Source organism: Mauremys mutica, chromosome 1 (genome assembly GCF_020497125.1).
Source record: "Mauremys mutica isolate MM-2020 ecotype Southern chromosome 1, ASM2049712v1, whole genome shotgun sequence".
NCBI lineage: Eukaryota > Metazoa > Chordata > Testudines > Geoemydidae > Mauremys > Mauremys mutica.
The window spans coordinates 51,479,324-51,503,320 of record NC_059072.1 but is presented as its reverse complement, the minus strand read 5'-3'; the positions used below and the strand labels follow the sequence as shown (position 1 = coordinate 51,503,320).

Genomic DNA, 23,997 nt, shown 5'->3' with positions numbered 1-23,997 from the left:
GCACCTCCGATTTTGGGTAACTATATTCTGAGGTGCTCTAGAGTATTGCTATTTTAGATGTGTGCTTTGTACTCAATAAAAAGACGGTTACTCACCATAGTAACTGTTGTTCTTCGAGATGTGTTGCTCCTATCCATTCCAGTTAGGTGTGCGCGCCGCGCGTGCACGGCTCTCCGGAAGATTTTTACCCTAGCAACTCCGGCGGGCCGGCTGGGCGCCCCCTGGAGTGGCGCCGCTATAGCGCAGGATATATACCCCAGCCGGCCCGTCCGCTCCTCAGTTCCTTCTTGCCGGCTACTCCGACAGTGGGGAAGGAGGGCGGGTCTGGAATGGATAGGAGCAACACATCTCGAAGAACAACAGTTACTACGGTGAGTAACCGTCTTTTCTTCTTCGAGTGATTGCTCCTATGCATTCCAGTTAGGTGATTCCCAAGCCTTACGTAGGCGGTGGGGTCGGAGTTAGATGTTGCAGAACGCAACCGCTAAGCCAGAGACTGCAACAGCTCTGGACTCCCGGACCAATGAGGCAAAGGTGGACCGAGGACCAGATAGGTGTACAACACATCCCCCGAAGGGGAATGCGAGCCAGGAAGGCAGCTGAGAAGCGTGAGCCCTGGCGGAATGTGCAGCAAGGTGGCTCTATGGCACATGGGCCGAAACAGAAGAGGTGCAGATGCACAACGTCATTGAAGATGAAATCCTCTAGGAGGAGACAGGTATGCCCTTCGTCCGGTAGGCCGGTACGATGAAGATTTTTGGGGGCGTTACGAGAGGGCTCAGTCCGCTAGATATAGATTGCGGACGCCCTGCACTTGTCGAAGGAGGGCAACCGTTGCTCTCCTTGCACAGAGAGTGGCTTCGGAAATAAGACCGGAAGGAAGATATTCTGGTGGATATAAAAGGCCGACACCTCCTTGGGGAGGCAGGTCGGACGTGGTAATAACTGCCCTTGTCCTTGAGGAACACAGTATCCCTTGGGCCTATTGTGAGAGTCTGAAGCTCGGAGACTTGTGTGGCCGCAGGAAAGACTACAGGAAACTGCCTTGCAGGACAGTTATATCAATGAGCCTGTTGACATTGGCTCGAATAGGGCAGTCATAAAACTGGGTAGAACCAGATTGAAGAGCCAGGTTTATGGCGGGGCCCCACTGGGGGGGGTGTATAAACGCTCCAAGCCCTGAGGAACCAGATGGAATGGAGCGGGATCTCGGCGGGAGAAACATTGCGCGTTTCGGAGCAGCATGAGAAACGCTTCCACTCGGCCAGATACTTTAACCGAATGGACGATTTTCTACCACCCCGGAGAATCCCGGAGAACCGAGGCCGAACGTAACTTGGATCGGTTTAGCCACGTAGGAGTCCTGCTATGAGGTGCAGGGATTACAAGACCGGGTGGTGAAGGTTGTCGTGATTCCGCGTCATGGGATCTGTGCCAAGAGGGTTGCTACCGACAGGTGTAGCAACATGGTGTGCCAGTGCTGCCCAGGTTACACTGGAGCGAACCCGATCAGGGGCGCTCTGTCCCTGCGGAGTTTGAGCAGGACCTTGTGAACCAGCGGGGACAGTGGACAGCGTACGGCAGATGGCTGATCCATGGCCTCAGGAAAATCCTCCAAGACCGAGCCTGGGGAGAGGCCTTGGAACGAGGAGAATTTCTCTCTCTCTTTCCGTTCTCGCGAAAGCGAGGAGGGCTATGCGGGGAAAGACCCACTTCTGGAAAACGGAATAGATAAAGACGGGAGGAAACCACCACTTGTGAGACAGGAAGGATCTGCTGAGACGATCCGCCAGCTGAATCGCCTGGTACACAAGGCAGACTGCTCTCAGGTCTCGGACATTGATGTGTAAGGCCAGCTCTTGCGCTGACCGAAGGCCGTGAGTGCGAAACTACACCAGGTGCGCACCCAGCCGAGAGATGGGCTGTCTGTCATGAGGGACCCCGAGGGGTGAATGAAACAGCATCCCCGGATACACCGGGGAGGACGCCGACTCCCGGTTGAGGGAGCCTAGGCTGCTCGGGGGAAACGAGACGACCACGAGTATGCCATCTCTGCCCGGGTGGCACCCCCAGGTGAGCCACGACTGGAGTGAACAGAGGCAAAGCCTGGTATGTTTAGTTGCAAACGTGTAGACAGCCATGTGACTCAGGAAACCGAGGCAAGAGCGAGCCCAAGTTGGCGGGAAGGTCCGTAGACCTTGTACAATTGTTACCCTCGCCTGAAACCAAGGCTGAGGAAAGCAGGCTCTGGCGAGTCTGGAGTCCAGGACGGCCCCAATGAATTCCCTTCCCTATATGGGAATCAGAGTGGATTTTACTATTGATCATCAGGCTTAGACACAGGAATAGGTTCGTGTCGATGCCCACATGACTGGTACTTTGGGCCTGGGGGTTCTTCGAATGAGCCACTCGTCTAGACACGGAGAACGTGTATCAGACGGTGGCGAAGAAAGGCGGCGACTACAGCCATGCACCTTGAATACCCCTGGGCTGTATAGAGGCCAACCGGGAGGGCCGTATACTGGGAATAACGATGGTAGGCCCCAAACCGAGGGTACCTTCTGTGTGGAAGAGAAATGGCAACGTGAAAAACACGCGCCCTTCATATCGAGGGTGGCGTACCAGTCTCCGGGATCCCAGGATGGGATGACGGTCGCCCTGGGTACCATGCGGAACTCATCTGCATTGTGACTTGTTGAGTTCCTGCAGGCCTAGGATAGGTCTGAGACCTCCCTTCGCTTAGGGGAATAGGCTTCGCCCTTAGGTACCTCCTGTATAGCTCCGATGAGGAGGAGCGTCCGCACCTCTTGCCAGAGGAATCGCTCGTGAGAGGGGTCCTTAGGAGGGGCGAGGATGGGTAGGCTTTTGCCCCATTGGTGGTCAGAAGGACCCTAATTCTGGCTCCTTTGGGGTGCGGATTGATGGCCACGACCGTGTAAGCCACGCCCGCTGGCCATGTCCTGACCTTGTCAAGGCGCAGGGTAAGAGCGGAGGTTGGGGACGGAAACGTCGGCACTGAATTACCGGCATGTGTATGCCAAGAGAGAGAGAGAGAGAGAGAGCAAAGTGACCCTGCTGCCCTTTAGGTTCTGCAGCCTAGGGCCAGTGTTGTCAGAGAACAGGCCTGTGCCACTGAAGGGCAAGATCTGTATAGCGTGCCGCAGCTGCGAGGGAAGGCTCGATAAATGGAGCCCTGAAACGCGCCGCGTGGCAACACCCGAGGCCACAGTCATGGCAGCGGAGTCAGCTGCGTCCAACGAGGCCTGGAGGGAAGCTCTCTCCAGCTCCGTCCTTTGCTGCAGGAGGGCATCGAACTCTTGACAGGAGTTCCGAAGAACCGACTCTGTAAATTTGCCCACCGCCACCCACAGTAGCGGATAAGCAGGGCTTGCTGGTTAGCTACACGAAGTTGCAGGGCCCCCTCCGGGTACATCTTATGGCCCAGTAAGACCACACGCCCAGCCTCTTTGGATTTAGGGGCTGGTCGCATTTCGATTAGAGGAGGGCCGGAGGGGTATGTTCCTGCCCTCGCCTCATCTGGGGAGGAGGAAGAAGAAAGGCCCAGGACAAGCGGGTCCTGTGTGGGCTTGAGCTCCTGGACAACCTCCTGATCCGGTGGGATCTGGGAGCCCGGTGCCGAACCGGGGGTTGCTCTGTACCGGTCGGACGGGGACGACTAATTGTCACCTCTGGCACCCAGAGCTCGGAGGGAACGGAGCGAGATGGGATCACCGGTACGCCTCTGGCGTGGTAGTACACCCACGGCATCCAGAATGCCCACTGATAGGTCTCCTGGAAGACTCTGGAGGGCACATCGGAAAACAGAGTGCTACGCATATGAAGTGTCCGCACGGGACGACACTGATGCGTGGCTGGATGGCCCTGGAGGAGCTGAAAGCTCTTGGTAGAGTCTCCGTCTGTAACTGACGTCGCTCGATGCGGCACCGGGGATCGGTACCGGTAGACAGACCGGTACCGAGAACGGGACCTGCCACCGAAGCTGTGCCAGGCGGTCGACCGAGGGTGCGAGGCTCGATGATCAGGAGTGGCTACGAGCGTCCCGGTGCCTGGGGCTTGATCGGAGCTGAGTGTCCCGGGCCGGCGAATGGGATGCTGACCGGTGCCGCGAGCACTACTGGTACCAACATGGAGAACGGTGCCGAGACCTAGATCGGTGACGGGACCGAGAACATCTGCGGGACCGCGACTCTGAACGGTGCCGCTGTGCAGTGCCGAGGTAGGGTGGTCTGATCAAGGCAGGCTTGCCCATTGACTATGTAACCCCCACCGGCGGTGCCGGGGGTTGAGGCAGCGTAGATGCTGTCGTTGCAATCAGCCCCCTCGCCGTGGACACGGTCTCCGGCGTGGAGGGAATAGTGAGCTCGACCATAGCTGGCACCCCGGATGCAGCTTCATAGCGAGCTCGACTACGGTCTGTACCGGGGAGTGTTCCAGCACCGGACTCGACGGCTTTTGCCTGGCCGGAGTTAATGGTGCGGGCATTGTCGGTGCCGCGGTAGACATCGGTGCCGGGCGATCCGACGGAGCATAGCGCTCGGCTGCGGAGCAGGCGGCTCAGACGCAGCTTCAGGGCGAGCTCGACCACGGTCCGTACCGGGGAGCTTTCCGGCACCGGACTCGACGGCTCTTGCCTGGCCAGAGTTAATGGTGCGGACATTGACGGTGCCGCGGCAGACATCGGTGCCGGGCGATCCCACTGAACATAGCGCTCGGCTGCGGAGCAGGCGGCTCGGACGCAGCTTCCTAGCGAGCTCGACCACGGTCCGTACCGGGGAGCTTACCAGCACCGGACTCGACGGCTCTTGCCTGGCCGGAGTTAACGGTGCGGATATTGTCGGTGCCGCGGCCGACATCGGTGCCGGGCGATCCGACGGAGCATAGCGCTCGGCTGCGGAGCAGGCGGCTCGGACGCAGCTTCATAGCGAGCTCGACCACGGTCCATACCGGGGAGCTTTCCAGCACCGGACTCGACGGCTCTTGCCTGGCCGGAGTGAAAGGTGCGGATATTGTCGGTGCCACGGCAGACATCAGTGCCGGGCGATCCGACGGAGCATAGCGCTCGGCTGCGGAGCAGGCGGCTCGGACGCAGCTTCAGAGCGAGCTCGACCACGGTCCGTACCGGGGAGCTTTCCAGCACCGGACTCGACGGCTCTTGCCTGGCCGGAGTGAAAGGTGCGGATATTGTCGGTGCCGCGGCAGACATCGGTGCCAGGCGATCCGACGGAGCATAGCGCTCGGCTGCGGAGCAGGCGGCTCGGACGCAGCTTCCGGGCGAGCTCGACCACGGTGCGTACCGGGGAGCTTTCCAGCACCGGACTCGACGGCTCTTGCCTGGCCGGAGTAACTCTTCATCCTCCAGGAGAGGGGTCCATGCCGAGGGTACGTCGGAGTCAGCAACGGTGGTGCCAGGAGGCCTTGGCGGCACCGGCAGTCCGGTGCCGAGGGAGCGCGCCGTGAAAACTAACTAGCGCTCGGCGCCGAGAGCGGAGGAGCAAGAGCTGCCTCCCTCAGGAGCTGTTTAAAACGAAAGCCCCGCTCCCCTTTGTTCACGGATTAAGGGCCTCACAAATGCGGCACTTATCTGTGAGGTAAGATCCCTCGAGGCACTTAGGAGAAGATCTCTTGTCGGCAGCGGCTTGTGGCCGGCCGAGAATTAGAAAACCCTGTGGACCGGGCATCGGACCCGGCCCCGGGTGAGGGGAAGGGGATAAACCCCAACCCCTGTAAAATAAATACACTATACTATTCTACAAACAAACAGAGTTAACTACAACTATAAACAGAACGAGAGAAAACTACGAGTAGCTAGGGAAGTGGAGGTCAGCTGAGCTGTGCTCCACTGTTCCAACGGCCGTCACGGGCGGAAAGAAGGAACTGAGGAGCGGACGGGCCGGCTGGGGTATATATCCTGCGCTATAGCGGCGCCACTCCAGGGGGCGCCCAGCCGGCCCGCCGGAGTTGCTAGGGTAAAAATCTTCCGGAGAGCCGTGCACGCACGGCGCGCACACCTAACTGGAATGCATAGGAGCAATCACTCGAAGAAGAAAACAAGGATTTGGGGGTGGAAGTACTCTTGTGTGCACCAATCATTTATTAGACAGAGGTGCTGTGTCCCCCTCTGATTTATTTCTGGACACCGCCTGGAAAATAGAGAATAGTTCATCAATCATCATCACTCCCATAACTACATTGGTCATTGGGGCGCCATCACTGATGAGCAATCAACCGATTGTCTCCACCCCAATCAGGGCCGGCTCTAGCAATTTCGGTGCCCCAAGCACGGCGGCACGCCGTGGGGGGCGCTCTGCCGCTCGCTGGTCCCGCGGCTCCGGTGGACCTCTCGCAGGCGTCCCTGCGGAGGGTCCGCTGGTCCCAGGGCACGCCTGCGAGAGGTTCACCGGAGCCTCCTGCCGCCCTCCCGGCAACCAGCAGAGCGCCCCCCGCGGCATGCCGCCCCAAGCATGTGCTTGGCATGCTGGGGTCTGGAGCCGGCCCTGACCCCGATGACTGTGTGTTAGTGCGTGAGTCTCTGCGAAGTCCATTCCTGTCCACTCTTTTACGTTGTCAATCCATCTCTTCTTCTCTTCCCCTGTACTGTCCCTTGGAGGATGATCTTAGATAGGCCAGATGATCTTGTTACGTGGCCGTACCACTTCAGTTTGCGCTTCTTCATGGTCATCAGGAGGTCTTCATATGACCCAGCGCATTGGGTGATGATGTGGACCTCTTCATTAGTGACGTGGTCGAAGTTGGAGATGTTCAGGATTTTACGAAAGCATCTGATCTCTACTACCTATACACCTCTACCCCAATATAACGCTGTCTTCAGGAGCCAAAAAATCTTACCGTGTTAAAGGTGAAACAGCGTTATATTGAACTTGCTTTGATCCGTGGGAGCATGCAGTCCCGCCTCCCCGGAGCGCTATTTTACCGCGTTATATCCAAATTTGTGTTATATTGGGTCACGTTATATCGGGGTAGAGGTGTATTTTCTGTTCAAGTTCTGCTGTAAGGGTCCATATCTCACATGCATACAGAAAAATGGAGATGACCAATGCGTGCGGCAGTTTTAGTTTGGATTCCAGGGAGATGTTCTTATTCCTTCAAATTGGCTTTAGCTTTGCCACTGCTGCTGCTGTTTGTGAAGTTCTGGCCTGAATTTCTGCCATGTATACTTCATCAGTTATGATTGCCCCCAAATATTTGAACTGTTTCATTGTCTCCAGCTTTTGTCCACTGATAGTGATATGTGAGCTGAACCCATCACATCTGTTTGTCATCAGCTTGGTTTTCTCTGTACTGATTTCCATGCCATATTTTGCGGAGGTTTCATCCAATCATTTCATAAGGTTGGCAAGTTCATCTTCATTGCCTGCCAGACCATCAATATCATCAGCGAACCGAAGACTTGAGATTGTTCGCTCCTCAATGCTGACTGTGCATATGTGATCTTCTAGGGCATCAGTCATTATGCGCTCCAAGTAGACGCTGAACAGTGTGGGCAAAAGAAGGCAGCCTTGCTGGACTCCAACAGTGGTACAAAATCACTCTCCTATTGTGCCATTGACAAGAACTGCACTGCTGGCCTTCGCATACAGTTGTTGAATGGTAAGAATTAGCTTACGACCAATATTGTACTTCTTCATGGTTGCCCAGAGAGCTTCATGCCATACTCTGTCAAACGCCTTCTTGAAGTCAACAAAGACGTGGTAAATGTCCTGCTGGTGTTGTAAGTACTTCTCACGTAGAACACAAAGGTTGAAAATCTGTTCTGTGGTACTTCTTCTAACACAAAAGCTAGTCTTGTCCTTCAGCAATGATATTGTTCTCTTGTGGCTTCAATGTGTTCAATATGACTTTCAACATCACTTTGCTGGGATGGCTAATTAAGCTTATGGTCTGGTAATTTTGACACAATTTCAGGTTGCCTTTCTTTGGCTGAGTGATGATTAGTGAGTAGAGAATAGTTACCATAGCTTTGAGTTCAGATAACCCCGGCTAACACAGCAACATAGCAGAGAAATGTCACCAGGTGACAGGTGCTTTTACTTTTTAAAACTTGATTTCATGTTGATGGTGTTTTTTTTTAAAAACACTACAAACAGTATATCATGAAAATTCAATGCTCAAAATAAAACAAACATAAGAATACAGAGGTAAGTGGCATGATGTAGTTTAGATGGGTGTTGGACTAAAGCATACCCAAGTCAAACAAAATGATTAACATATCAAATGAGAGAGAAAGAGAGAAGATTAACACAAAACACTGATTCTTATCTTTGCTTTTTCCTTTGAGTTATAAACTTCTTGTGTTGCATTTGCCATATTCAAGTGAAATTATAAAAAAAACTTGTGGGGTTATTTCAAATTCAGAAGTGCAGGTATGCCGCTCATGTGTACTGAACATATTCTTAGTGAAATCAGTACCAAAGCTCGCATTGATTTTGATGGGAGTAGGGTTCATCTCTTGGGGAATAAAAGATGCTGGAGATTAGGCAAACACTGAAAGGGTGCAGGGATGCCACATACTCTGCCCAAAAATTCTGTCGTCAGTTGATGGTATTCTTTTGACGACTTGATGCAAAAGGTCGTAAAATGTATCCTTTTCTTTGGGGCTTGATTTGAGTGTTGGTGCATAAGCATTAATGATGTTCACAGAGCCAATGGTCATCTGAAGTTTAAGTGAGATGATAACGCTCTGACTTCCCAATGGGTGTTTTTAGGAGCTTTAACCACTTCTTTCTCACAGCAAAACTGACACCATACAGACGATTTTCTTCGCTGCTTTTACCTTGCCAAAAGAAGGTATAACTGGCCTCTTGGACAGAACTAGCACCTGCAAGTCTTGTTTCTTGGAGTGCTGTAATGTCAATGAGTTTGTACAGCTCACAGTCTATCAAAGCTGACTTCTGCATGCTGCTTGTGTATTGTAGGTTGTCATTGTCTGTCAATCCCAGACACATGGTCCTGACATTCCAGCTTTCACGCCAGAAAGTTCTTGTTTTTGTTTTTTTTTGCCAGGTGCAAGATTTCTGTCTGCCTTCCAACTTTTGGTCTAGCCGCACGCACCCCATGAGGCAGACAGACTGTGGTGGGTCAGCACCCAACTCTCTGGGAGCTGCCCAGCTTTGTGGTGGGTGGGGCTGAACAATGGAATGCAGTGATTCTTCCCACCATTGAAGGTGACCTGTGACGCTCTCCTTTATGCCAAACAAGTGAGAGCTTATAACCCATAACTGCCACCTTCCATGTTGTGTCCAGGGTGCCAGAAAGGATGGAGTATCCTCTCCATGTGATGTGGCTGCAATAGCCTGGGTGGTTGATATGGAGGTGCTGCTTTGCCCATGCATCAGCATCCCCTTCTCGACTTCACTGGTTTGGACCAAAGGAAGGACTGGAGTTGATACATCTGGAACCAGGTATGCTGCAGGAGTTGCCAGTGCAGAGGAGATCTTCCCTCTGCCCTCCTTTCGGGGCTCCACTCCTAGATTGGTTATCAGCCACAGCTGAGGGGCCAAATCTATCCTGTATGGATGTCATTGGCAAAAAACACTTAGTGAATTTGCTCATACGCCTTTTGTACATTGTCTTTGTGGACCTAGCCAAAGCATTCAACACAGTCAGCAGAGCGGGTCTATTTGCAATACTAGAAAAGACAGGATGCCCATCAACCCTGTTAAGTCTGATACATTCATTCCCACAACAACATGAGAGCAACTTTCCTGTTTGACGGGTCCACTTTGGACAACTTTGAGATGAAAACTGGAGTGAAGCAAGGATGTATTCTTGCCCCTACACTCTTTGGAATCTTCTTCTCGGTACTCTTGAACTGTGTGTTTAAGGACACGAAAGATGGAATGTATCTCCACACAAGATTGGATGGGAAACTATTCAACCTGTCATGATGTAAGTCCAAGACCAAAGTTAAAAAGGTGCTAATCAGGTAACTTCTATTCACTCATGATGGTGCCCTCATAGCCCATGATGAAGATCTACTACAAGAAATTCATGGACTGCCTTTCAGGTGCTTGTCTGGCATTTGCTCTCACCATCAACATTAAGAAAATGGTTGTATTAGGACAGGAGATTCCACAAGATCCTTCAATCACCTTAAACCCAAACCAGCTAGAAGTAGTCCAAAAGTTCAGCTATTTAGTTCTACAGTGACCACCATCCATCTCACTGGATGAAGAACTAACTGTTTAGATTGGAAAGGCTGCTACAACCTTTAGCAGACTAACTAAAAGAGCATGGAACAACTCAAAGCTTACCATCAAGACCAAAATGGTAGTGTATCAAGCTTGTATTCTCTCAGCACTCTCATGTATGGTGGGGAAACATTGACAACTTATGCTCATCAGGAGAAAAGTTTAAACAGTTTCCACCTATGTTGTTTATGCCACATACTCAACACCAAATAGAAAGATAAAGTAACCAATGTAGAGGTTCTTCAAAGGGCAAATTTACCAAGTGTGACATAAGGAACATGCTAATTTCTCTGTCCATATGAGTGAAGTCAGCCATGGTACTGGAAGATGTTAGGATAATAATAAGATGTTGCGGAGGGAACTGGCACTTTAAAGCTTTTAGTGGACAGTGTCAGGGATCTACAGAGTTTCATGAGCTGCGCGTAAAGGTCTGTTCTTTCTGAATCTGGTACTAGTGTGAATGTGTTTTCTTTAAGCTGCCAGCCTGCCATTGCATCGTGTCATATCAATTAAACTGTGGCTTAAAAATCCAAGAGAATTTTGTCTCCCTGGATGAAAGTTTTTCATATTTGTTACTTGGATTGTGATTAGTTTATTCTCTGTGATGGGATTCGAGAAAGAGGAAAGGGCTATAACACAATTCTATAGTTTTCCTTTCCCCATTCCTACCAGCTTTAAGAACAGAAACAACAAAATCCAACCCACAGCCACAAGAATTCCTCTAAGTAAACATGAATGAAAAAAGCTTATGTAGCTATTAGTTGTCATAAGTGTGTCTGAGAAACAGATTATATTTAAACATCAAAACACCCCTTAACTGAGAGAGGGGAGTTCCTGAACAGAGGCAGAAAAAGAAGAGGAGAGAACATTTAAAGGCATAAAACTGAAGCTCTGTTACTTACTCTCAGCTCATCCTTTGTGTTAAATCTATCAAGAAGTTGCTGGTAATGTCTGTCTGTCATTTGTCGTAATAGTGACAAGAGACAGGAAACAAATTCCCCCTAATGCAAACCAAGAGAGGAAATGTTATACTTCAAGCCCAAAATATAGAAAACATCAAAACAATCATATTATGAAACTCTTAAAAATAAATTACTAATCTCAAGAAAATGAGCACTATGAAGTCTGAAAATTTTTTCAAAGATATTCCTGGATATTTTGTGTAGTATTTTCTTATTAATAAAAATAGGGCTATAATCCTTTAAAATGTCATACATTTTACCTATGGATTTGCTTCCCATTTACATGCTTTTGTTTTCCAAATGCAATTTCCTCTATATGAATCAGTTCAAAAGAAACTAAAACAATACAAGCATGACATGAAAAAGTAATCAATATAAGCTGATAGTATGTTTACATAATCATGAATTGTTTCCCTTGCATCTATATTTATGCAGATAGTTTACACAGCAAAAAATCCAGCTCTTCCTGTCAATTTGCTGTTGAAAGAAAATATAAATAAAAATATATTGCAACAATTCTGGGAAGAACTCTTGTTTACCTGTGGGGAGGAAAATGAGGCGGGAGATCATAGGAAGGAGAAAAGGACAGACAAAAACATTTTAGAGTATTTTTACACACTGATTCGGTAGTTTGCCAGCCCATATTTTGGGTAGATTTTCCTCTCTCATTTAAAAATTGAATTTTTGAAATACTAATGCTATATCTTCAGTGCAAAAAGTGTGTTTTTACAATGAAATAGCTAACTAACATTGAGAGTGCGAAGGCACTATAGTTTGTGCCTAGATGTTGCTAGTTGAGATAAACCCTACTGGGGGTGGAGGGAGAAGGATATTTTTTTTATCTTGACTAGTGACACCAAGATAAAAAATACCTGTGCCTTGTCTCTACTAGGATTTTACACAGAGATGGCTCTCTCAAGATGATAAACATTTTTTTTTGCAGTGAAGATGTAACTTCAGATTATTATACTAATAATAATAGCCTGGGATAATATATTTCTCAACTCCAGGCATAATCACCCAGGCTACCACTAGTACCTTGTAAACAGGAAGCAACTTTAAATGATCATAATATATCAGGAAATTTATTCCAGACCCTTGCTGATGATCTTCCCTGGTCATGAAGCTTTTATAATATTTAAAAATATTTTATATTTCATTATATCTGCAGAGATTCAAGCTGAATTAATGCGTCTCTGAATACAGTGTAGAAAAGAAAAAAATGGTGGTCCGATTTGATTAGCTGTTAAAAAAAACAGCTATAAGTTTCTGAGACTGCTGTTCTCCTTCAGTTACAAGTCAAGACCCCTGTGTGTCATTAGGCTACTTAGCTTAAATAAACAATGGAGTAAGTAAAAATGGACTTCTCTTACTTTAATCACAGCTAGATCCAGGGCCGGCTCCAGAGCCCAGCGGGGCAAGCACCCGCCTGGGGCGGCCCTTTCCCGGGGGGGCGGCAGGCTGGGCCGGTGGACCTGCCGCAATCATGCCTGCGGGAGGTCCACCGGAACCCCGGGAGCAGCGGACCTGCCGCAGGAATGACTGCGGAGGGGACGCTCGGCCGGCGGCTCCAGTGGACCTTCCGCAGGCATGACTGCGGACGGTTCGCTGGTCCCGCGGCTCGGCTGGACCTCCCGCAGGCATGCCTGCGGCAGCTCAACCGGAGCTGCCGGACCAGCGAACCGCCCACAGCTGCGGGAGGTCCAGCCGAGCCGCGCGACCAGCGGACCCTCCGCAGTCATGCCTGCGGGAGATCCGCTGCTCCCGCGGCTCGGGGGCGCCTCCCGGGCATGACTGCTTGGGGCGGCCAAATTTGTAGAGCCGCCCCTGGCTAGATCAACACATTTGAACATGAACCTCAAACTCTCATTCTTTAAATAAAATGAACTATGCATATGTCTTTTTGTTTCTATGTTTAGACGCTTCTAACCACTTACACTGCATATCTTCTGTGACCCCATATTAGCTTTATATTACAGATAACACACTGAAGTTTAAATAATACAGTACAACATCTATATTACATTATATAGTTCTACATTGTTACTATATGGTACACAACTTGATTTTCAAATGAGAGAGAAGCTGTAGCCAAGATTTTTTAAATAGGTTCCTAAAGCTGAGTGCCTAGTTCAGACTTAGACACCTAAAAAAGTGGCCTAATTTTCAAAAGTGATGACCACTCAGTAGCTTCCATTGAAATTAACTTTGGAACCTATTTTGTAAAATCTTGGCCTAGTTTCCGGCCAATGTCATATTCACAGAGCCAGGGAGTGTAAGCAACATCATTAATTTCTTTGTAAGATTGAAAGCATAGTCTGCATGTCTCATCCTCTCATACTAAAAAGCATAGGGGTAGAGTCTACCACCCTAAGGGCATGTCTACACTTACCTCCGGAGCGATCAATCCAGCGGGGGTCGATTTATCACGTCTAGTGAAGACATGATAAATCGACCGCCGAGAGTTCTCCTGTTGACTCAGATGCTTCTCGCTCCAGTGGAGTACAAGTGGAGTCGACAGGGTACAGTCAGCATTTGATCTACCGCAGTGAAGACACCACGGTAAGTAGATCCAAGTACGTCGACTTCAGCTACATTATTCACTTAGCTGAAGTTGCATAACTTAGATCAATCCCGCCCCCAGTGTAGACCAGGCCTTAGTCACCTTACTTCCACAAGCAGTCTCATCAAGTTATTTTCCATTTTCTCCCATAAAGAACAAAATTATTTAACACATATAGCATTGACTGTGTTGCAGTAGCACTCGGCTCTAGCTCATTATGCTTCACACGGACTGTAATTCTAAGATTTCACATTCCTTTCATTTAAATTTTAAAAGTATTTTGTAAATGGGAAAAGCTTCATTGTAATTGGTTTCCTTTCAGCAATCTAATTGTGTGCAGATACATTTCTCATAAAGCAACCTAAAGGGCTAATTTATTGACATCACTGCATTACTCCAGTTCTTGCTGGTGTAACTGAGATCACTGGCCCTGGAAATTATAAAGTTTTCTTTCAGGCACACAGCTTCATCCATCACACAGAGTGCACTAAATAATTCACAGCACAATATAAGGCAAGATTGAGATAGAATATACATTTATGCAGAAACACAATGCAGTCTGGGCCTATGGCAACATACTGAGACATAGTCTTGAAACTACTTGCAAACTGAGGCAGTACCCAACGAGAGGAAGAGTGACAGAATTTAACCCATTGTGTTGCCATAAAGCCTATATCCCACCTCACAAAGAGCATTTAACGATACAGGATTGACTCATGGCAACATGCTGGGCCAGATTCCACCATTTGTACTCATGTTGGGTGGTGCCTTACTCCACAAACAGTTCCAAGAACCTGGCTCAGTGTGTTGCCATAAGCCCATACTGCATGATGTTCTCACATTAATGTATATAATTGCCTTATGCTGTGCTGTGAGTCACTTTCACATTAAGTATTCTGTGAGGTGCATGTAGTGATGATGGCAAGCCTTAGTGATGCGTATATAACTAATGAAAACTTTATAACTTGCAAGGACCTTCAGAGTCTAATTTTTGATAGAGTGATAAACTAGCCCTTTACGCTACTTTATAAAAAAAATGTATCCACAAATAACTGGCTATTTTAATGGAAAACAATTACAATGGAGTTTTACCACACTTCCAACCCAGTTCTACCACCTTTATTTAGTTAAAGCAGAACTTCCCTATGCAATAAGTTTGAACTTCAGAGAACTTTTTTGCAGTTTAAAATTAAAAGAAATGTGAAATCTTAGAAGTACAATCCCTCTGATGCATAATGAATTGGAGCACAGTACTACTGTAAAACATGAGATAGTCACCGCATGGTTAACTCTACAAATGCTTCCAATAATTTTGTTCCGTGTGGGAGAAAGTGGAAAATATTTTCCACATTTATTAAATACTTTTTACAATGCTTGTCCTCAGAGGAAATTCAAGTTGAAAGGCTAGAGTCCCTATATCATTGGAAAAATAAAAAGTAACAGTGTAAGGAGCTGGTCTAATGAGATGGCAAATCAAAAAGAAGGAATGTTCAGGTACTTTAAATTTTTCACAGAAAACTCTGCTGAATGACCAGTAAGTGACCTGCTCCTCTTACTCAGTTGCTCTTTTGTAAGGCCACTACATTTCCGCTACTGTATAAGATTTTATTTTCCCCAAATACAACCTCCTTGAAAGCACAGCAAAGTGTAGTTTCATTTTATTTCAAGAACACTAACTTTTAGAGAAAAGCCCAGTGACTGCACTAAAACCTTTTAATGCACATCAGCCATTATATAGTGTTGGCTAATACCATTTATGTTCCCTGCAGAACACTGATCTCTTGACTTTAGTTAGCATGTAAGAACTGAAGCTCAGACCCAGATAAATACCTTTTTGTGTGTGTGTGTGTGTGTGTGTGTGTGTGTGTGTGTGTGTATTTTTTTCCCCTTTACAATATTTGGATTTTTGGGAGGTAAAAATGTCAATGTTTTGCCACACTATTTCATCTTCATGAGTGCTACGTACTAGTCCTTCCAGGAAGCTATTAAACACTCAACAAAAGCAGCATAATAAAATTGCCACTGAGCTAACAGAATGTCAAATGGAAGAATTTCGCCCCCTTAATTTTTTGGCCACTACAATGAATAAAATATATATATAAATAAAACCATACAGCACTAATGATTCCATTGAAAGTCAGAAAAGCAAGTAAAATCTACTTCACTTCCCTCATCCCCTTTAGCCCTGTAATGCAATCTTTTCAAACCAGCAGGTAACCTGATTAACAATGAGCATTACAACACATAGGCAATCCACCTAAACACAGTGGGATGAGTTAAGAGCCCAGTGACAGTCTTAACTTGGTATGGGTCTGTTTTATGATGAAAACCTTACAGTCACGTCTTGAAACTGCAGGCGCATCGCAGACCCTGATGGCTGAGGTCTGCTTGTGATCTCTAATATGGTTCTCAGCAGTATATCTAGAAGGCTGTTCACAATCACATCTATTTCTTCCAAGACGGATTTTTCCTAAGATAAAGAAAAATATTTTTTCAGATTGCTATTATTGAAAAAGGAACAGACACATGCAGAATTTAACCCTAGGACAGTGTTAGCACTTGGATTAGTTTAGTTGAGGTGAGAATTAGTTTTCATCATGGCTGCTGCACTTTATAAACCTCAGTAATATTTTCTACCCAAGATAACAGAGTCATTCCATTTACTTGAATCCTCTGTTCTCAAATGAATTACGTTACTGATATATAGAAGGCAGTTATAAAAACATGAGTCTAAGTACTCATCATTCAACATAATCCTTTTTCAAGGTACAGTATAAAGGAAAGTAGTACATGATTTATGGAGGCTATTTGGCTAAGATTTTTAAAGTCAACACTCATACATTTTAGCCATAGAAACTGACAGAGGAGATTTAAAGTCTAAAGCATAGAGAATTCTGTTTTGAATACTTTATGTGATCAGCAAAGAAACTACCACCAAAAACCAACAGATGGGTACTAAGTATAGCAACTTTTTAAGGCCAAATACCCGGTAACGACCAGCTACTTTGCAGCACTCCAATGACAGAAAGCAAACGTATATCTGGCCAGTTATGCAAGTTTTTAGCTGATTTGCATCATCAGAATAATGCAAAGGAGCCACAGTATAGACCATTGACCATGGCCATAAATGTTAACTAACAAGGAAGAACAAAGTTAGTGCAGTGTTAAAGTTGCACAGTTATTACAAAAACCAGGAAACACATATTTTAATTTTGCTGTGTTACACATATGTAGCAATCTCCCCATTTTAGTTTTCAAATTAAATTTTTATTATTTTTGTTATTCATTTTATTTAATTAATGTACCTATTAATTTATTTTTATTTTATATAATCATTTATTACATTTTCACCCATTTGCCAAATGGTAGCAGATTTTGGGCCTTGCAGGTCAATTTCCTATTGGAGAAGAAATCAGCAACACAGAATTTGGGTATTTTCTTAGTATAACTTCTTTTAGTTACACTTTATACATTAGTCCTTGAACAGAGGTGATCACATATGACACATAAACAATCCTATCTCCCAGTAATCTCTGCCCAAACAATCTGGTCCAAGAATTCCACCTCTCATTAGAGAGATCAAGGAAGGGAATAAACTCTCCTGCTGTAAGGCAACAGCTCTCCTAAGAGAACCTGCATTATAAAATAAACCCTGCATTTCTTCAAAGACTGTACGCTGCTCGCATACTAAGAAAAAGAACTTGTAGGACCATGTGGAAACAGCACCATCTGGTGATTCCTGTCAAAACAATATATTAATGTTTATGGCCCCAGTCCTTGAAGGTAATTCATGGGTATGCATACTTGCACCTGCATTAAGCCCTTTAAGGGATATGGGCCTGTCTTAAAATATGTACCATGCTTCTAGGATTTGCAATTTAGTTAATATTTCTGTAAAACCCTGAACTTTTGCACTTCCTGAGTTTATTTTACTTTTACTCAACATTCTTAATGTCACATTAATTTAAATTTCAGTTAGTTTGCGAGGTTGATTTCTTTTACTGATTTTTACAAAAAGCAACTTACTGTGATAGTAAATATTAACATTTGAATGGTCCCAGTTATTCTTTGTGCACCTGTGCTACAACTGCCAGTTGCATTCCCAGGTAAGGACACAAATACAAGTTCTGAAAAATCGTGGGGTGGCTTTCCTCAAAACACTAACATATCCCCTCTATCTTGTCTTGATTAGTCACAGACAGCTAGCCCGCATCCAAGCCCTAAGTTAGTATAAACACTGGGTTATTGGTTTCACTTCTCTGGCCTGGTCAAACATGGAGACATAGCATAATGAATTCCATGTGATCTATTGTCTCACCACTCACCCTCTTAGTGCTACAAGTTGAGCAAAAGGGGTGACAATACAGACTCTCTGCAAGTAAGAACCCCGAGGCAGAGAAACACTTGCCTACAACTATCCCTGAGTAATATCTCTAGTGGCCAAAAAATGGAGCTATTTAACAGCAATTCATCCATCCATACTAGTATCCACAAGCAAGTCAACAAAATCTCATGGTCAGTGGTATCAAAAGCTGCTTATAAATCTAAAAGAGTCTGCAGACACTACCTCTTATCCATTGCTATGGTAAGAACACCAGTTAAGGCAGCTGCCTCACAAGTTTTCTGTTACCTTTCCTCAAAATGGGAGATTGGATACTCATTTATTACTAAAGTAAAGAGCTGGCTTCTTGAACACTGATCTCCCCACGATTTCTAGTGCCTCACCCTCTATAGGGAAATGCTGACAACCTCAGTTAACTGTGGACCCAGTACTTCACCACTGCTCTCTTTTTGTCTCACTATCCTAGAGAGACAAAATTGTAGCACAAAGCTGCACACCTGCACCTCTCTGAGCTCAATGAGTTGTAACTGAAGCTTTTTTCCGCCCTCAACACACTGTTCTGTTTCCATGGCAGTAGACTGCTCTGTCCCTAGCTAAGCAATTTTATCTGCAAAACAACATGACATTTCTTCACAGCAAGAAACACTTGACTCTGTAACCAAATAGAGACAGCCAGCATTCAGCAAACAGTCGAATTAACTCTTTTGCGTGGGACTTTGCAGATGCTATGATGGAAGTGAAGAAATTTGTCTTTTGCCTCCCTCACAGCCAGAGCATATGTTCTTTAAAAGACTCAAAAAAAATCCTCTATGTTGCTATTGTTTGGACTCAGCAGGAGTCTGGGGCCCTAGCCATTTCCTCTCTCTCTCTCCACCTGTAAAGCCAGGTGACTTGTGAAGACAGAGCCAGCACACAGTTTGCTTAGGGGCTGCTGTATCATAAGGGAGGACAAACAATTATTATGAACTCCTACCAAATTATTGTCAGAGTGGGCAATGGAAGAATAACCTTATCCTTCAAAGCTGCCTGGAAATGGTTTCTGAAAGCAGACCATCAAAACATTTTCATCACCCTGTCAAGACAAGCATGTTCCAACTTCAGACCAAAAGATACAGTGGTCAGTCTGTACCTGAGGGGTAATATCCCTCCAATCTACACTCATGACCCCAACACCAGAGTGTTTAGCATAAGTCCAATGTTTATCTTGGCAGCTGTGAAACTGTGAACTGATCCCGAAAATTCAATAAAACAGTGATTGAAATGTCTCAGTGACTCAAGTGAGGAACATGATCAGCTCAGCCTCTGAATTAGAGAGGGACAACCTACATAACACCACCAACCATGTATTATGTCCATCTTTGGACTCTGGCCAGGAGGACACATTCAATGTGACATAGTTTCAGGCTGCAAGATCTCTTGTATTTGAGGTCAGATGAAAAAACCATAGCTACCCACCAGCATAGATCATGTATCACCTCATGCTGAACTATATACCTTTCCAGGGCAGCTGCAACAAAAATGTGTCAAAATAACAGCCCCATATCAGGCCATAGATGGTATTATCCAACAGCATGAAATGAAGATCCAGATCCAATGTCCTGCATTCCCGACAATTGTTATAATGTGAGACCAAAGGAACTGAGACTAACCATGCTGGTCATGGTTCACACTTACTACACCGATTAGTGTATGATGCTATTTTCTTTTTGCCTTGTCTCTCTCTAACACAGGGATTGAGAGGACCTAACTATTGTTTAGTCTGCAGAAGAGAAGAATGAGAGGGGATTTGATAGCTGCTTTCAACTACCTGAAAGGGGGTTCCAAAGAGGATGGATCTAGACTGTTCTCAGTGGTAGAAGATGACAGAACAAGGAGTAATGGTCTCAAGTTGCAGAGGGGGAGGTTTAGGCTGGATATTAGGAAAAACTTTTTCACTAGTAGGGTGGTGAAGAACTGGAATGGGTTACCTAGGGAGGTAGTGGAATCTCCTTCCTTAGAGGTTTTTAAGGTCAGGCTTGACAAAGCCCTGGCTGGGATGATTTAGTTGGGTTTGGTCCTGCTTTGAGCAGGGGGTTGGACTAGATGACCTCCTGAGGTCCCTTCCAACCCTGAGATTCTATGATTCTATGAACTCTCACAATCAGGATACTTCTCCATATTCCCAATATGCAGCACTGTCATTCAACCTTCATGGCCAACCTAAGATGGCCTTCAGAGGGATGCAGCCATCACAGCTAGGTGCCCCAATAAGAATACTGAGACCCATCTGCAAAGTCCACAATAACCAACAGCCCCGCAAACAGTCTCCAAATACATCAGATCAGCCCTCTCCAACAGTGCATAGATTAGCTCAGAGCACATCCTCTTCACTTATCCTACATGAATAAGTGGTCTATTAATTCCAACACACTTCCAAACCACTGTGGGTCAACCTTCACATTGACAGCACAATGATCCTGGCAGGACAGTTCTACTAGAAGGGTCTATCCAAAGGGCTGAGAGTCAGATCCTGGCTATTAGGACAGGCCATCACAACTGGTGACTCAGCAGTCCCAGAAAAGCAACCCAAACGCAAATGATCAATCCTGTTAAACCCTTCCACAAATTTCTTCCTTACCCACTCCACTCAATGCCTGGGCTTTTAAACAGTCCTCTTAGCCTCCATCTATGAACTTGTTAAGAACATCACAGGGAGTGGATATGAAAGGGATGTACTGACTGTGAGAAAGATGAACAGGTCACCCAACTCAATCTCTTCATCCAACACACACACAAAAACTATCATCAGAATGTCAGCTTCCAACAAACCCACCAAAACAAGGGCCAGACCAGGCTACAAGTGGAGAAGCAGCCCTGGGTCCCTCGATTCCTGGTTGGCTGTAGTAAGTGTCCCTCTTAAAAGATCTCCCTAGTTTGCTCTTCTCAATGGAAAAAGGGCAGGGCAGGCTGCAAGTGAAGAAGCATTTCTGACTCCAAACTTCCTCAAGTCCAAGTGGCCTGAAACAGGGAGGTGGCCTCTTTTAAAGCTCCTATAACCTTAAAACATGGGCCTGACAAGAAGATGCTATTTATAACAGAATTTATAACTTAAACCAGACAATCTTTCTCTGTTTCTCTTTGAAAACAGATCTGAATTACTGTATGTTAGAACACTGGAACAGTGTCAAAGCTCAGTAGAACACAGAGTGCTAGATTAAAAATACTCTTGCAACAGTCCAAAAAATTGATGAAAAATCAAACTGACACATTCATGAAGGTTCCATTAGTAGAGAATGCTCTAAATGTCACTTTTTGTTCAAGGGACAGTTTATTTTATTATGAGGAGCCAAATAATGAAGTAAAAAAAAACCTACTGTTCATAACTTGAATTTACTTACTGAGCTATTTTTCTTTATGAAACAAAATATGTTGCTAAGGATACGTGCACACATTGTAAGATCCTTCTGCTCTTGTAAATGCATGTGGAGGTGATGTAAAACTACTGGAAGAAGAATATATCTGGAATCTGCAAGGAGAGAGAAAGGGTATGAGTGGACTCCTTTCATGACACTTTTTTATTTTATATATATTTTAATAAAATAGAATCATATATAAACTGTAAATGTGTCTTATATCCATACAAATATTCCTGAACATCAGACGCTTTCAGAAGCTTCATACCATATCATAACAAATACAAAAATTTCACGTACTACCTTTTGCTGAGTAAGAAGAAATCGCCTCTAGATATACACATTACTGTGTGTGAAATAAACCTACATATTTATACAACTTTCATGCAGAAAACGTTAGCATAATAATGTAGGTATAGGAAATGACATGGAAACAGTTCTCTCCTACCTCCCTGGTTTATCACTGGCCTCTTTTGAAACTATATCACTTTCCAAATTCAGATCTAATTTACTGTCCACTACTATCCTCAGTTCTTTTTCACTATTACTGCTTTTCAGATTTCTCCCTCCTACTGAGACTGTGTAATACAGATTATTTGTCTCTATTGGAATTAACTTGCATTTTTCCTAGCTGAATCTCATTTTGCCCCCAGTCCTTTTGTTCTGATTTTTCTTTTCTGACTTTTCACAATTTAGTATCAGCTGTGAATTGCACTCATGTGCTGTTTACTTCTTTTTCTGATCATTAATTAAGATATTAAATTAGAGCAGTCCTAACACTGATTTCTGTGGTGCTATACTAGACACCACCTCCCTTCCTAACACATGGAACTTGTTATTATCCTTTGTTTTAAGTTACTCTAGACACACACATACTATATATTATATATATATACACACACAAACACACACACATATATATTTGAGACACTGTTTTTATTTTAAATCTACTCTAATTGGTATTTCTATTAAGATATTTTAAAAGCATTATTACAAACTAAACCCACTGCTGCCATTAATCCATTAAGTTTGTCATTATTTCACTAAAGGAAGCAAGTTTGTCTAGCCAGAACATTTTTTATAAACTCATGTTGCCAATTGCTTACGATTCCATTAACCTCTGAATGATCAATGATTTTTTTCCCTCTTACTATTTAATCTATTTTTTAAAAGGATATAGAAGTTTGATTTACGGGATAGTAGTCTCTACCAGGATTAAGCTTCTTTCCTACACTGAAAATTACCGCTGCTCTGCTTTTCCTCCAGTCTTCCCTCATTGTCATTGTGTCAGTAAGTTCATTTGCTAGTTACCCATATAACCTTAGACAAGTGTCATAAGGACCTGTAGCTTTGAAAATGCATTTCCAAGTACTGTACTCCTTGTCTGCTCTTTAACTATTTTACAGGATCCCCTATCCTTGCTAGTTATTCACGTGGAAGCAAAATTTAGCACCTCAGCTGTCTATGAGACATCTTTAATTTGACTCCCCTCCTTATTTATTAGTAGACTTCTTAACAAGTTTACTTTTGCAAAAGTGCCTTGGAAATCTAAAGTGCCACAAATGGCCAAGACCTGTGTTTTACACCTCAAATAAAAGATTGCACGACCAAAAGCACAAAGCCATCTAATACTACGCTGACTTACTATGACTGACTCAGGGAAGGAGGGGATAGTGCCACCTACTGAGTTACTCGGATCACTTCCTGCACCACCTAAAGGCCATGTTCCTTAAAAATGTCTAACTGAAAAACTGATCTGTCACAATTGCTTTAGGCTGTGAGATCTGATGGGATCACTGAACAGGATGAGATAACTATCATCTCCACCACTAAAACCTATTTGTGAAAGTTCAGAGACAGCAATGTGTATGTTTTGCCTACAGGCTTTACTTTTTTCTCAACAACTGTCACGTACAATGTCAGCCACTGTAGATAGTCAAATTATTGAATGCAGGTACAGCACAGTATTTGGAAGCCTTAGCCATTGGCCACTCTGTCCTAATTCCCCTTACCCGCTCCAAAAACCAAATTAGCTGACTGTTTAAAATGCTAATACTCACTTTTAAAAATATTATACAGAAATTGGAAAAATAAAATTTTCACGACATCAATCTTTCCAAAAGACACTCGGGGCATCTCTGTGCCTTTTTTCTGCAGTACTCCTGGCGGAATTCTGTGCCACTATGCACATGTACAATTCAGGTTCCCTGCAGTTTTTTTTAATTCTCAGCTGAGAATACATTCTGCTGGGAGGGTGCTGCAGTTATATCTTTTACCCACCAGGGGCTGCTGTAGCGCCAGAGGAGAGGGCAGCTGACTCAAGGCTGAGCAGCCAGCAGCGGAGAGGGAGGGGTCATAGGCTGCTTTCCTCACAGCACCCTGCCCATAGGGCCAGGTGAGGAGACACATGATGGGGGGGGGAGATGGACAGATCAGGGCACACAGGGCTGCTGGGGATCACATAGACTGGGGTTCAGAAGGGCTAGTGGAGGGACAGAGTGGGGTGGGG

At 45.4% G+C, this 23,997-nt stretch overlaps 1 protein-coding gene across 3 annotated transcripts in view; it reads right to left on the bottom strand.

Moving 5' to 3' along the window:
- DOCK4 (dedicator of cytokinesis 4) overlaps positions 1–23,997 on the bottom strand; it is a 428,604-nt gene that overhangs the window by 110,325 nt on the left and 294,282 nt on the right. For all 3 annotated transcript variants that reach the window (XM_045031826.1, XM_045031832.1, XM_045031842.1), the window contains 3 exons: positions 21,474–21,601; positions 16,090–16,224; positions 11,132–11,230 (listed from right to left, as the gene is read on the bottom strand). In XM_045031826.1, coding sequence (XP_044887761.1) covers positions 11,132–11,230; positions 16,090–16,224; positions 21,474–21,601 — 362 coding nt within the window. The remainder of the gene's footprint in view (positions 1–11,131; positions 11,231–16,089; positions 16,225–21,473; positions 21,602–23,997) is intronic.